At 39.7% G+C, this 15,950-nt stretch overlaps 1 protein-coding gene across 1 annotated transcript; it reads left to right on the top strand.

Annotated features, from left to right (window-relative positions):
* Positions 1 to 9,930: 9,930 nt before the first annotated feature.
* Positions 9,931 to 11,247, top strand: hkb (huckebein). Its single transcript, XM_068297704.1, has 2 exons — positions 9,931 to 10,556; positions 10,619 to 11,247. Exons 1-2 carry the CDS (start codon positions 9,941 to 9,943, stop codon positions 10,855 to 10,857), a joined length of 855 nt encoding a protein of 284 aa, XP_068153805.1. The 5' UTR covers positions 9,931 to 9,940; the 3' UTR covers positions 10,858 to 11,247.
* Positions 11,248 to 15,950: the final 4,703 nt, after the last annotated feature.

The following is a 15,950-nucleotide window of genomic DNA, read 5'->3' as shown; positions in this document are numbered from 1 at the left end:
AACTACTTGTTGTTTATATATTAGGATCAACCGATCAGACAGACTTTGTCTCCCTTTCCTAGGCGTATTTGTCCACCAGATTCGAACCCTGCGATATAGGGCTGCTCCCCTGGGTCGATCGGATGGAAAATGGGCATAGACTGATTGTTGTTATCGGACTGACTACAAGTAAAGTTTGCTTAGATTTACGGATTTAGGTTTGACTGTTGTTGAGAGACAACGCTCTCTAATTGAATAAATTTAAAAAAGCTAAAAGCAGAATGAATGACTTTTAATTCTATTAATCTTGGAATAAAGAATCTTTCAAGTGTTTTAAATGCTTTCGTTATTGTTCGGTTTAGTCCTAGCAGCAGAGTGGATAATGAATGAAATCAAATTACCAGTAACCATGACCAAATTCACCAGCCACAACCGTTCTATTTGTTGCCGCACACCGCTCCTCCGTAGTGGCATCAATGAAATCCGTGTTCGCATGATTAGCACCCTAGGTGGCATACTTCATGGACATCATTTCATTAATGGGACACACGTTTTTGAATTAGTTTATAAACTAAATACAAATATTGTAACTAAAATGCGTGAGCTAATCAATTCTGTTCGCTCAATTTGTGCGGCGACCGCGCGTCTGATTTGGGAGTGGAGAAGGACCTGGTCCAGCTAGCCACACTGGCGACCGCACTTAAGGATATGAAAGGTGCCAAGAAGATGCTGCTGCTGCTGTTGCCTGGCTGTCTACGTCATACATACATAACACAAAGGCGGTGAGGTCACAATAGACTTTTGACGCAACTGCCCGAAATTGGCTCGCTCATCATTATTTATATGCCACTTTCCATTGAATCGAATGACAAAGATGAGGCTAAGGGAAGGGGATGGTGTCAAGCCAAAGGTGTTTGGGACAGACAACAGGGACAGCCCCGTTTCGAGGCGAAGACGTGCCACAGTTTTCACTCTGTCTTTCAGTCTATTGTTTTCGTCCTTTGCTTTTGTTGGTTTTTAGTTCTTCCCTCTCCACTGGCATCAGTATCAGCATCGCTCTCCTCGAGTGTCTTGGCTTATAGTGTCCGTGGTTTATAGCGGCTGCGACTGCGGCCCGAAGAGGCAATCCTTTGTCTATGGCGACTCAATAAAGAACTTATTGTGGACAAATTTCGACATTTTTCAAACGCTGTTTGTCGGTTTGTCTATACCTCGTATACTTCGTTTTTGTATATCTTCAAAAGACATGCTTGACTTTTTAACAGGAATCAATTTATTTTATGCGAAATAATCGTGTTGATGGCTGCGTGCTCGCCCCTTTTTCTCGTTTTGGTTTTTCGGGTAGATTTTGGCCCGCCGCAACCCCAGTACCAACCCTCCAAGGAAGGGAGAGAGACGAAGGACCAACACCAACAGTTCTGCAACACGGTTGGACTCTCTGAGCCTTGATGAAGAAGGGTGGAAGTAATTTTAATTTATGATGTCAATTTACAGTAGTTTTTGCGGTTTTCCCAGACAGACAGTTAGACAGGACTAGATAGTTCTAGGCCAAACAACTTCGTTGGACTTTTCTGTATATTGGAACTACAATATTTTCTATTTCGTTTCGCCATTTTATTTTACTTTTAATAGAACCCAATCGATCAAATTTGAGACGAAAACTATGAGTTTTTTTTACTAAAAAAGGAAATTTTTTTGGGTTATTTTTTGTAATTTTTAGCATGAAGAGGCACACGAGCGTAACCGCTGCCGATCAATCAAAAGTATTGCAATATTTTGCAATCAGGACAATTGCATGGCCCGTGGGCAATGGAATGGGCATCGAGATGTGCTTGAGGATCTCTTGTACTCCTACAACAAGCACTTCAACTGCACAGTTCATCATTCATTTCGCTGTCGTTGCCATTCATTGAAAGATTCATTCATCACAGACAACACTTGACAGCTGACCATGGTCAGAAGCGAAACCCAAAAAACCCTGGGCTGTTAGGTAAACATGAATTTATCGGTTATTATTAGCACCTTTCCATCATAATTGCACCATAAGAGTCAGAGAGAAGCAGGCCTCTGGTAACTTCCTCCTACCGAACCTTTCATTACAAATTTTTGCATCTTCATTGAAAGCAAGTGTGAAAAGGCTTTGCAGGATTGCCATTCAATGGCATAGAGAGGACCTCTTTCTCTTCTGTTCTTCTATTGAACTAACTGCAGCTCCTGCCGCCCATTGTCTCACTTTCGCACATTCACATTTGCATTTGACTTTCCTTGTGGCCTAGTCGGGGGCGAGCCGAACCACTTATGTATGGGAATCCACGTACGGAATGTTAAATGAAATTTCAACTGAATGTCACAGTTTGCTAGGCGGATCAAGGACCGAGCCGATTTTTGGCTCTGTAAAGAAAAAAGTGTGCCGTCCAGTTGTAGGACAATTGCAATAGATTTTCACATATACATATATCTTTCGCTCGCTTGCACAAATCTTTTTTGAATCCCAAGACGATTTCTCTATCCAACAAATCTGTGGTAAGTCGCAAAGCGTGTCACATGGCAAATTGAACTGAAAGATCTAGGTAAATACATATCGAAGAATTTTCATAGTTATTCACATATTTATATTTTGTATATAAATATTTTTGAAAAATATTTCGAGTAGTCAATTATATTTATTTGATACTTCTCAAGAAAATAGTCTCATTCTAAGGGAATCTTGATAGAATGATTCAGAGGCAATGTTTGGTCAATTTAAAGATGAGGTTAAATGATTTTATAGGTTTTTAGGTCCTCAAAGTGTCTATCTATCGAAGAACAGGATTGTTAAATTGTAAAGATCCTATATGTGGTTTGACAATCAGATGTAATCTTTCTAAATCCTGCTTTTAACTCCTAGTTTTTTGAATGTCAATCGTTGTCACTAGGCAAAGTGTTGTCTAGGAATCGAAATTGAAATTTACCAATTAACAATTTAAGTGTAGTCTTGTCCTAACAGCCACTAGCACAGGGCGAATAAAAACAACAACAAAAAGTCATCAAGGACAAAGTTTGTTCTGTGGCCTAAAGAAATGTAAATGTGAATTGTTTTTGGATTCATTTGTAAATAAATGTGTCAATCATTAAACCATGAAAACAAGAGTATTTCAAAATTTGTTCTCTTCAGTTTTATCAATGTTTTCGATTTCAACCGGAAAGTAGGAAAAATGTTTAAGAACGAGAAAATTAAAAACAAATTCGAACAGAATGTTATTGTTATTGTTATTATAAGTATAGGATATAGTATAGCACTGGCAACTAAAGCCTTCGACCGGATCCTCGTTGATCTACGAAATATATGTATATATTTGCAAAACATTTTGTTACAGGTTTTATAGAATCGCTTCATTAAGTTCGAACTTTAATTCTTTAATCCTGGGCTACTCGACCAACAAGCTACCCGATTGGTGGATTCATGCAATCCTGGAGTTAACAATTCCAAAAACACTAAGATTCTTAATTTGCTTCTATTGAATTTTCCAAATAGCGAACCCAAGGTCCACAATTTGTAATTTCAAATCAATTTTAAGAACATTTATTATCTAAAATTTGAATAGGTTTTCCTCAATTTTCGATATGGAATCAGTGTATTGAATGAATGGTAAAATTGTAATGATGTAATGTGGTTTCAGCCAAAAACTAAATTTTTGCGAGTCGCTTCCTATTCAGTGTTTGAAAAGTGTTGTATGTATGCCCAGAATCGGGCTCACAGGCCTTGCTAATCCTTGGTCAGGTAAGTGGATATCTAGGTCGGTAGCCGAGCTATACAACTGTGACATTGTTTGAAGGCAAATGTGCATTAATAATAGAACGATTACCCATCGAGGTCAACACTTTATGTGTGGAAACATTCACCGAGGTGTCTATCCTGCTCCGGCCCGCATATGCATATTCAAATTGAAAAGCACCGCAGGACATGGGCACAAAGGACTTGTCCGTTGGTCAGTCGTCGATGTCGATGTCATTGTTATTCCTTGGCATATGAATGAACTGCATTACAAGCGGATTATTGGATTTGAGGTTAAGTGCATTTTCAGCGATTAAGTGTAAAATAAAATTGAAATTCGAAATATTGTAACAAGGATTTTCACAACTGTTTTGACTTTGCTGTTCCGCTCCGAGATGTGTGAAAAAAACGCGCTGAAAACGCAAACGTACAGAGGATAGGCGGGGCAAAGTAGAAACGCCATTGCTGGAAGGGCAACTCTCTGCCACACGATGCACCCCGATGCTGCTGAAACCATGGCGCAAGCGAGAGAGACACAAAAAGAGAAAGAGAGGGAGGGAATTCAGCTGCCAGTGGCATGCCCCCAAAAAACGCAGAAAGCAATCGCAAGGGCCCAGCCACGTGCGCCAAGGAAATCGAACCAAACGACAAGGACGAGAGTCGATCATTGAGTGGGTAAAGGACGACTTGAACGCGCGAGCTCGCTCCCTGGCTTGGCCTGGTGCGTTGAGAGGGCCGCAGAACAAACAATACAATGGTTCACGTTGTAGCCTGGGGTTCTTTTAATGGACCAACAGCCAACGCGGTTTTCGGTGTCACGGGATAAATGTTAATCGATCGACGTATGTGTGGTTGTAGCATCCCTTTTGTCGTCCGTCGTTGTCTATTCTCAGCGTCCTGAAATGCGCATCGACCGCGTAGTGCCACCTTGGCGTGGACGCCGAATGAATTAGTCGAGTGCATTCACTTGAAAAACTAATTTGATTTATGTTTTCGCGCTAACGTAAGGTTTCCTCGTATGGTTTTCGATTCGGTGGTGTCCACCACCATCTAAGGCCCAGGCAAATCATCTAGATGCGGACTCAGCCTGCCATTGTAACGCCCAGAAAAGCGCCTTTTGATGCCTCTTGCTTGGATGGATTTTTGCCTCGATTTGGTTCTGTTTTGTGGGGGACATTGTGTAATTAATTTTATTTCTCGGAATTTGGAGGCAAATTTAAAGGGCCAGCTGTCGAGTCACACTAGAGCTTTAGCACACATTTTGAACTAACTTTATTAATTCGAACATTTAAAATAAGGTTTACATGTCTCTAGTTAGTCATATACATATGTACATATTTGATGGAAATGTTAAGACTAAAATAAAATATAGTTCATGTAAGGTAAATTGATTAATTGGTCTGTCTATTGGGTTACTGTGGATCTTAAGTCTTTTCAAGAGTCAAGAACTAAAGATTCAAACTCGATTTACTCCAACAAGAAATGTATTTTTTGAGTCAGGGTATATGAATACCTTTTGGGTATAAATTTTAGTTACTTTCGAGCTAAATTCCCCTTTAAATATGATTAATAACTAGAGATTTGTCTATTTTCCGCCGAATTATTACAATTCCATGTCAACATTTCTTTAACTAGACCAACAGATAATATTTAAGACTTGTTGGCTAAACATTTAAATGGTTAAAAATGATTAACAACAAATACATAAATGAATATTGAAGTAATAAATAATGTTTGGTTTTTGTTGGTTGAACAGTTTCAGATGAAATGGATTGAATTATTTATTCTAGGACCTCTAGGACCTAGTCTAACATTGTGGAAATGTAATCCCTTTGCTAATCTGACCTATGTGGTTGCAGATTCAATTTTACCTGAGCATCGACCAAAATATGTGATCAGGTGATTTATCGAGATCACACCTAGTCCATCACGTGGAGTGATCAAAGCGTGGCCTATCATAAGCACTCTGGTTCGGTTCTGTCAAGCCGGATGTTCTGATCTGGACTTGGATCTAGTAGACCTGATCCATCGACCAACTGTGAGTATCAACTAATCTTGTATTAGTTGAAACTGAAGATCAATTGATCTATGGAGCGTACTCGCTTGCACTTATCTGCATTTAGTTGGATGGACAAACTGTTTTTCTTGAGCAAAGTTTGGTTAGGACGTGTGTTTTCCCCTGATCACGTCGCCGTCTCATTACAATCACATAAGTCGTATTTCCCCCACATGCGTGGCTCCGGATCCGTTCACGTATTCCTGTCAAAATTTCCTAAATTAATTGAAATATGAATATGACGTCCTCGTTCTCATCCTTATCGCCAAATATTGTTTTCTCTTGACCTAATTATGATGAGATATTTACATACGCGAGCCATCACACACAGACTTACTTTCCATGAATGAACTGGCTGGTCGGATGGATGGTCGCCCGGTTTACTATATTTAATTATTTTATAACTTCCTTTCTCAGCATTTATGAGCGGCGCATTGTAATAGGTAGGTGCTAGTTTATGACGATGTCGAGTTGCCAATGCGTGGAAAATCCCGCGCTCATTATTTGAAGAAGCAACCAGGGAAAGTCCCAATTCCGCACCCGCAACCTACCCAAGGCGGCTGCAAGCCTAAGAGCCTACGCAAATAAGCTTGAGGATTTTTTACGACCAACAGCTCACCCCGGGGCCGGGGCCATCTACCTGACCCATCCACATTTTGCAAATCGGCGTATTTATGAATGAATCCGTATTGAAACGCGGCGTCCCGAATGGTGAATGAATCTATGCGCCGCACTGCACTTTTATGACAGGTACTAAAACCACCTACGGGCACTGCGCTAGAACCCTACCTAACCCAACTGAAACCCACTCAACCCGAGCCGGCGATGATGGTCAACCCGCTGCATCCATTAGCGTTAGTAGAACAAAGCGGTTGCACTTAATCCCAATGATTTCCCTTTTGTTTCTAATGACACAACGGTAGGCTTAAACTGTGTCCGTACACGTAGAACTCGCAGTTCCCAGGAAACACAATGGCAACCGCAGATTTGGCAACTGAAATGATTGATTGATGGGGAAAATATCTTGATATACCAATTATGAATTGCAAATTGTTTTCTCTTTGTATTCATGTAAATTATGTAAGACTACCAGACCTTTTCAGACCAATAAATTGATTGTAAGTGAATCTCTATAAAGCGATTTGCTAGTTAATTAGGAATTTGGAGTGAATATAGAGGATTTTGAGAATAATATTTGATTGTTTAGTTGTTCTTTTCATACAACACAATTTTATTATACCCTTGTTCTGATTCTCCCTCATCTATAAAATTAATTAGGAATCTTCTAACCAAATCTGCACCAAAAATAAAACTTCTTTGGATCCCCAGCCATTGTGGCATTGAAGGGAACGAACTTGCCGATTCGGTAGCCAAGTCTACAATCTTTAGGCCGCTACATTGCACCCCCAACTTCAATACTAAAGACATCAACAAATATATATAAATATATACATATATGAACACTGCAATAGATGGTACCAACAAGTCAACACTAGCCTAACGAACTCAAGACACTATCTAAAATCATTTAGCCAAAACATAATGACACGTAGAGACCAAATAAAAATAGTTAGGCTTAGAATAGGACACACACGGGTCACCCAACAAGTATGTATATATTGACCCCAACAACATTACCCATGCCCAAACTGTTTATGTGCAAGTAACCTCAACATTACCCACATCCTTAAAGAATGCACAGCAACCCAGCACCTTAGGAACAATATTGTATTATATCCTTGCAAAAAGAGTATATTAATTTTGGTCCGTCTGGATCAACGCAAACTTATCCTAGACTGTTGGAGCTACACAGTTAAAAATGTTACATGTAGGCTTGTATCCCAATATATATATGACTAAATTAATAAATTACATTTGATATACCATTTAAAACTACATTTCTTAGTAAATATGATGCAGCAGTTGATTCTTCTTTTAATTTAATTATGTTGAGAATAGAGATACAAAATTTGTTTGTTTGTTTACCTCAAAATTAAGAGTTAGTAATGTTATGGGAATCCTCTACTTTGATATAGCTATAAACTTACTCTAACATTACATTTGACCCATGTCAATAAACACAACAATTACATATTACTTACAGAATAGACTATGTTTAAAATTAAAAGAGTTAATCATTAATTAAAGACGATTGCGGACGATATATACTCGACAAGCCTGCTACCTAGATCGGTGCTTATCATCTCGGAGATCCTAGTTCTCTTTGTTCTGAAATACGACACAGATACCATTCGATATTTATTGCAATTTTATTTGGTTGTTCTCTGTTAAAAGTATTTTATAATTTAAGGCTTTATATCTTACTTGTTAATGAATGATTCTGTTATTATAAATTTATTACTGCAAGTCTCTAGTTCTTAATAATAAAGGCCTAGAGAGTAATGGTAATAACTATTTGTAAATGTTGCAACATTTTTTTCTACTTTTATATTACTATGAATATCTGCTTCGTTCTGAAAAAGCTTAACTTAAAGTGTTTCAATATTACAAAAATTTAAAATTTAGAGTCTGAAGAATGTGGAGTTTCCCTGTATGTATTCGTACTTTATTTAAATGTGTGTTACTGTTGCTTGGACTAAAGATTAGTATCTCTTAAAATACTATTCGTCCGCCAAATTAAATGTTGTATATGCTCCATTTTGGTTTACTCTTTTTAAACAGAAACTAATCGCAAGGAATACAAAGAGTCTTATATGTATTTACTGCCACTTGGAAAATATCCTTCAATTTTTGAACTGACTGTATCATCTCAGTTATCTATCTAACTGTTTGGGCCGTGTTTATCCAATCCAATTAATCTCAGTCCCCACAATCACATAACGGCAAACGCCTACAACCAGCCCTTAAATCTCCATCTCCCCGTCCCCCCATGCAGACACAGCATCCCCAAGATGCTGAAGTTTAGGATGAAGGAAAAAAACAAATCAAACTGTACTATTTTACATGCTCAAACCTTTTTGCAGCCCTTAACTCTCGAGCCCCCCGAAAAATGAAATGTTCTGTGAATATTTGAAGCCAAATCTTGGTTTGCTTTCTATGTATGCATGTGTGTGTATCCTTATTTATATATCCTTATGATACTGATATACATTTTGCATATTTAAAGCACAAAACAGAAAACAAAAAAGGAAAAAGCAACCCTCTGGGCAGAGCTGAGCAGGGCTTGGTGGAAAGAAAGAAAAACACTTAATTCAATAATAAATTGCCACCACAAGAACCAGAGAAACCGCCGCGAAATCGAGACAAAGTCGGAATCAGAAGCCCACAGATAACCAAGTATCAAATTTAGCACAGTCGCTGGAGCAAGGGTGAGTCCTGCTGATAAGGGCTGAGGGGAGAGGGGATGGGGAGGTTGGGTAAAAGCCAAGCCCAGTCGTGCCTTACTGACAACAACTTTTGATCAAATTGGGTATGAGGGGGGTTTGTCGGTAGGTAAGCGTAAAATTCATAATCATGAATGCTTCACTTAAAGTTGCGCCCAAAAAGTGAAAGCCACCCCGCAGGGACAAAAGGAAAAAATGGAATAGATACATATATACATATAAATATATATGTGTACGATATATCGTAGTAGAGCAAGGACCCTGAGGGAAAACCAAAAGGCATTAAAAACGAAAGTCAAGGAAGCTGCTGCTGCCAATTCAAGAGGGCAAAAACTACGCAGGGCCTAATACATACAAACATATACATTATATACCAGTCAGTGTGTGTATGTGTATGGGTGTGCGTGAGCGGCCATTGTTGTGCAGGGCGAAAACAACCCCGAAATGATTCCATCTCGCTCTCGCAGCGACAGACAGACAACAAATCGATGAATGAAGCAGAGCCAAAAGCAGGCCTGACCGCGTGTTACCCTGTGTGTGTGAGTGTGACAGCGACAGAGAGAGAGAGAGAGAGAGAGAGTGCGTGTGTAGGTAGCCCACTCTAGGTAGGTCCTGGTCTCTGGGTTACTCTCAATGAAGAAAGATTCTCTTTAAATTGTGCGCCACTCGGCCAGGAGAGTTCAGTTCGAGTTGAGATCTTGCAACGCACGCACACACACCACGCCACGCCACGCAACGCACTCTCAAGTCCAAGTGAATATTTTGCCGCTCGAGTTTTAAAGTGAAAAGTATATATATTTAGGAATCATGTCGACCATTAACTTGCATCCACCTCAGACCTATTCGCGTCTATTCCGTCCATGGGATACAACACAACGTCAGGCTCAGACGTCTCCACCAGCTGGCCCACCAGCAAGGATAGTGAAATGTGAACCCGAAACAGTAACTGTCAAAACGGAGGTCCCCACAGTAAGCAGCAGCAGCGGCTATGGCCATGACAGCGATCGGGACTCCTCATCGGCATCGTCTTCATCGAGCAAGTCCAGCTATGAGGATAGCCTGAACATTAGCAGCTACACACGAACCTCCACGCCGCTATTGGATGCCGCTCCACAGCCGGCTTACTCCTCCACATCGCCAGCGGTGGCTACTGCTTCTCAGCAGGAGCAGCCGCCATTCCTACCCGGGGCCAGTGATCTGTACTATGCTGCTGCCGCAGCCAATGCCGCCGCAGCTGGTTTTGCAATGGATCCCTTTACCTTGGGCCTGATGGAGCAGGAGTATGCCCGTGTGATGGCCGAAGATGCCCAACTTAAGGCCATGAATGCCCGCAAGCAGCGACCAAAGAAATTCAAGTGTCCCCATTGCGATGTGGCCTTCTCCAACAATGGCCAGCTTAAGGGACACATACGCATCCATACCGGTAAGTTAACTAGCTAAACATGACAATTGGCCATAAGACTAATCTCAGGATTTCCTTTATAGGTGAACGTCCATTCAAATGCGATGTGGATACCTGCGGTAAAACATTCACCCGCAACGAGGAGTTGACCCGTCATAAACGTATCCATACAGGACTGCGTCCATATCCATGCAGTGCCTGCGGCAAGAAGTTCGGTCGTCGTGATCATCTCAAGAAGCACATGAAGACGCACATGCCACAGGAACGCCAGCTGGCGCCTGCAATCTTTGTGCCAATGTATCCATATCTCTATGGCTACTAAACAAAGCCAAAGACCAGCGGCTCTCCAGCGATCTGTGAAGCGCTTGCACGCTATAAAAATGCCGGCCAATACACTTACCTCTATAAATCCCTCAATCCCTTACGATATTGCAATCTGCAAAGATCTACCTCAGCCGTACCTGACGCAAAACTGGCGCACAACTACTCATCTATTTCTCATACACTCAGGGACAGATGGATAAATCCCCATCCAATGCAATCCATTCTTTACACTATACAACATAAGACGATACGACGATACGATGCGACGATATATGCAAATATTGAGCTATTTATTTTTTAATGAATATTTACACACTACTTCCAACTACGTGACCCTTCGGGAGCGTAGAGAACCCACACACATTCACATACGCACACACACACACACACACACACATGTGTGTAAATACCTCCTTAAGTGATCCTTTCTCATATGCTAAGCGATTAAGAGATTTAAGAGATATACACAATACAAAAACGATATTGATAAGTATAGATTTAAGTACAATTTTTCACATTTTTTATGCTGAATGAGCGGTTACTAGCAATATACGATTAGGATATATATACATACTTATATACATATTTCTATATATATATAGAGAGAGATCTATGTAGTTAAATATATATATAAAAACGTTGATTTTACGATTTATGAAATACAATACAAACGATGAAACAAATGCAACTTTCAATTCTAATTCATTCGGGGGCAAAATGATTTCTAGCTCTGACCATGACATCTCAATATCATTTGACAAAAAGTCAGCTCAGATTTCCCCTCGTCATGCCGGCAAATTCAAAGACTAATCTGCAGTTTGCATGCGTCGTTTGAACCATTAGATTCGTCAAAGGGTTTGAATTTACAAGTCATTTTTGGACATAATTTGCAAGAAAAGTATAGCCAAAAGAAACAAAATTTCATTCAGGAAAACTGCAGGAAAATTAACCATTAAAGGGTTCTGGTGGCGGGCTCAAAATTAATTGACTTGGACTCGTACATCGATGCCACTAACTGATAAGTGAGGCCCTGATTGTGGAACTGATCATTTCGGGCACAGTTTCTCACAGTCCTGCCACAGTCGTGCAATTGTTCCACGTCGCCCTGCCATTACTCACCTGACTTGACTTTTGCGTCATTCATAAGGACAATGGATGGATTGGGTTTGTGTGTGGGTCGGGTGGACAACTTGGCATCTAGACACCTAGAAACCCAGACACAATGTCTGCAGTATTTCAAATTTGTTATGCGATCAATCGGATCTATACCCTGGTCAAAATCAATGCAACAATATGACAATAGCTGCTGCAATTTTTGAATTTCGGTTACTATTCACAGCCTCAATTCCCAATTTTTTTGTCGTCCTCGAAACAAAGGAGCAAGGGTCGCTTGATAGGGGCGTGCATGTCTCAATGTGGGACGCTACCTGTGTCCTGAGAACAAGTTTCCCAGGCCAGACAGTGCGTCGTCGTCCAGGTTGCACAAGTGTCTCGCTAGGACACCAAGGTCTCCCTCTGCGTTCAATGATTATGTTTGCTGCCAGACACAGCGGCTACGACGAGGGCCGATCAAACATATATTTTTCAATCGCTTTCGATTTCGTCAATATTTGCCATCGATACGGTCTTTTATCTGGGTTACTTTTGGGCCTTGTTATGTAAGTAATTGCTGTCAATTAATTTCCATAGGGTTAGCATTTGAGTGACAATCAACCTAAGACGAGATATTCCCGAGTGTGGGAAGCATTTACAATATGAAACATGTCCAGCGATCACTTGCACGTTTTGACAAATGGCGAGCAATTGAGGATCGTAAAGAATTAAGCCATTAGGTCAATATGCACTACAAAACCTTCAATGTGACGGATTTCATTTATTCGTTTCATTTGGGAGTCTCAAAGGTAAAAGTTTCAGGTAGATCTCTGCATCTATCGGAGTAAACAAATTTGAAATATGTATGATAAATCAAGGCATTTGAAAAAGTACAAATAATACTTATTTATGTACTTATTGTCCATAGAGAAATAGAAGTATCCTTTTATTTGGCAAGTGGTTTTTAAATTAGACACACAGGCAAGAGGGCAGGCTTAGTTATTTGAATTCGTTCTAGATTTTACCTATAAGACTCCATAATTATATCCATCCATTATATTATCCATACACGCATAGGGTGAAATGGTATATTAAAGTCGCCAAAATGTATGTAACAGGCAGAAGGAAGCTTCTCCGATAAAGTATACATATATACTCTTGATCAGGATCAACAGCCGAGTCGATCTAGCCTTGTCCGTCTGCCATTATGAAATAATTTATTTATACATTTATGCAGTAATGAAGCTCGATTATTAATTACCTAATAACGTTAGATTTCAATTCTCCATTTATTTTGTCGAAATGGTTTATATTTCATGCAGTGAGATCAAATTTCACATAGAATAAATAAGTTTAAAATACATTTACCCTTTGCTTAGACAATTTTAAATACCTCAATTGTATTTACTTGCCTTGTTATTGTTATTTCGATTCTGTTTTTTTTCTGAGTTATTGTCGTTGAAATTTAATATTAGTCAGTTTATTACAGTTTTAAAGGACTGTCCCAAATTTGATCAAGATCGGGTGACTATATCATATAGCTCTCATAGGAACGGTCGGTCGAAAACAGTGACTTTTGTCAATAACTTCGTTTTTTTTCGTATGTAAGCCGTTTAAAACGTTTTTCCACTTTGAAGACCATAGGTAAGGAAAGAGTAACGAAAAACTTGCAAGGGTATAGAAACTTTGACGCAATCAAAGTTAGCCCCGCCCTCTGGTTTTGTTTTCAAACGATAACCAAAGCGATTTGAAAATGAAAATCGAGTCGAAAATGGTAACCCATCTATATATTTGTTAATTCAAAACTGTCATTTAAAATAGGAATTTAATTTCTAAAATCTTTTTGTACTTTCTGAACTTTATGAGGAATATGTGTAATAAATTTGGGTAAAAAACCATTTCAATTGCTTATGATAAATACGAATTGGAGTTAGCACTGTTATTTCGATCCAAACTCGAATAATTCGTGGAAATTATTATTGTAACCAAAATATAATTCCAACTACATGTACATAACAGAGCATTGTTCCCAGAGACAATATCAAATCGAAGTAAAAGTCATTTCCTAACAAGAAAGTAGTTTGGCTATCAATATCCCAATGACATCTTGGAACAATTGCCACGTAGGAGGCTAGAATGTAAGCCATTCATGACCACAAAGAGGCCAAACAAAAGTCATCGGGTGGTCTTCAAAATTTGGTCCACACAAAATTTCGCAACAAAATAATTGCCCAGATCAAGACGCTAAGGACAATTTCTTGCCAGTGCCAGGACCAATTCGAATTTCAGTTCGAGTACGAGTACGAGTCGGGCGGCCACCCAGTGAGGTAGCTGGGCTAAGTGAAAAATTGAAATGTCTTTTGTGCCACTAATAGAGAAATATACGGGCCCATAATTTCGCAATGCAACAAAAGCCGAGTCGAAGCAATTGAATGAAGAGCAGTGCAAAAAAGGGCGAAAAGGAACAAAAAACAAAAAAAAAAGGAAAAAGAAATGAGCATCTAGTGAAATAAAAAATGGTGCCGGATTCATAGTCGGTATCACTGGCTACCTTTCACAGCGCCAGTTCTTGGGTGAGCAAAGTGCCATGAATGTTTTCAACCCCTCGAGGAACAACCCTCAACCTCATCCCTTATGGAATCGCACCAACATGCACACAAACAGGGAGACGGGGTACACACAGGGACGCACCCAAGGACTAGGGCAAGGGCAGGAGCAGGCAGGGGGGTAGTAGCAGTCCGTAGCAGTGGCTGACGTTTTATACAAAGTGTCAGAGGATCCATTTAATTGGAAAATTTATTGGTCAGCAGCATAGGAGACAGTTTGTCTGGCCCTGGTCGTAGCCCTCTTGTTGGCTTTTCTTTTGGATCGCTTGTTTGTGGTTGCTGGAAATGCTTTCACAATGCCACGGAGTGGTGGGAGAGGGAGAGAGCAGTAGTAGATGATACTATATTTATTTGTACACACTCTCGACAAATTCGGGTAAAGAAAACGGATTTACGAGGAGCAAGGTGCCACAGTTTCCACGTAGACTGACAACGTGTGTGGCTGGCATGTTGGTATTTCTATTGATGAGATTCCTTTTTCCATCCATGGGTATATCTCTATGTGTTCCTGTTGCTCAATATTTCCCTTTTAAGCGATTGTACTTTCCACACAGCTAATCCTAGGCGGAAAAGTGGGTATGTCCCGACACACGCTAAACGATGCGTTTATCTGCATAAACACTCTTAATAAGTCGATTGTCTGCTTCCTAATCTCGCCTCGCAGTCCGGACGGATGCGGCTAATGAGCCTGTCTCACCATTGTTATCTGCTCATGCAAATGCATGCAATTTCTGCCTTAATCCTAACGCCGGGACTTGCATAACATCAGACATACTTACAGATACATACATATTCGTAAGTACATACATATATCTGTATATACATCCAGATATGTGGAGAGCGACAACACATGGTCATATCAACACACATGGCCGATGTTCCTAAGCTGTTTGCATAGGCACAGAAAGACAAAGCGATAGCAGTAATTGTCTGATATCGGCCACTAAATACCGATTTAGCCAAGTAGTAACTGGTTTAATAGAAACTAAAAAAAGTTTATAAATACTAAGACTAAACTGTCAGTCTGGACTCGGCAAACCTGATGTCCTTTAAGAATATTATAGCCAAAGTTATTTTATGCTAAGCTTTTTTCTTGATCTCAATTTGAATCATAAATATCTTAATGGTCAGATCCGGGAAACAAGTTGAACCGATTTTCCAATTTTGGTATTAATGAGTTAACAGCCTTAACTCCTTGGGTATAATTTTAGTTGAAGAAAACTGATGGAATTTGGGACTCTTTTGAGATAATATCTAATCAAAGAATAATTTATTCATCAAGTAGAATAACTAATTTAGCTGTAATAAGAACTTAAATTGTGACTGATTAAGTTTATAGAAATTGTGTTTTAGAAAATTTAAGTTAAGTAAGGATATCACTGTAAACTTTAAA

Source organism: Drosophila tropicalis, unplaced genomic scaffold (genome assembly GCF_018151085.1).
Source record: "Drosophila tropicalis isolate 14030-0801.00 unplaced genomic scaffold, ASM1815108v1 contig_859, whole genome shotgun sequence".
NCBI lineage: Eukaryota > Metazoa > Arthropoda > Insecta > Diptera > Drosophilidae > Drosophila > Drosophila tropicalis.
Note: the sequence above shows the minus strand (reverse complement) of the source record. Positions and strands in the feature narration are given on the sequence as shown.

Coding starts and splice junctions, on each gene's coding strand:
- hkb (XM_068297704.1), top strand. CDS start 9,941: ATGTCGACCATTAACTTGCATCCACCTCAGACCTATTCGCGTCTATTC. Junction 10,557..10,618: donor ACACATACGCATCCATACCG/GTAAGTTAACTA, acceptor TTTCCTTTATAG/GTGAACGTCCATTCAAATGC.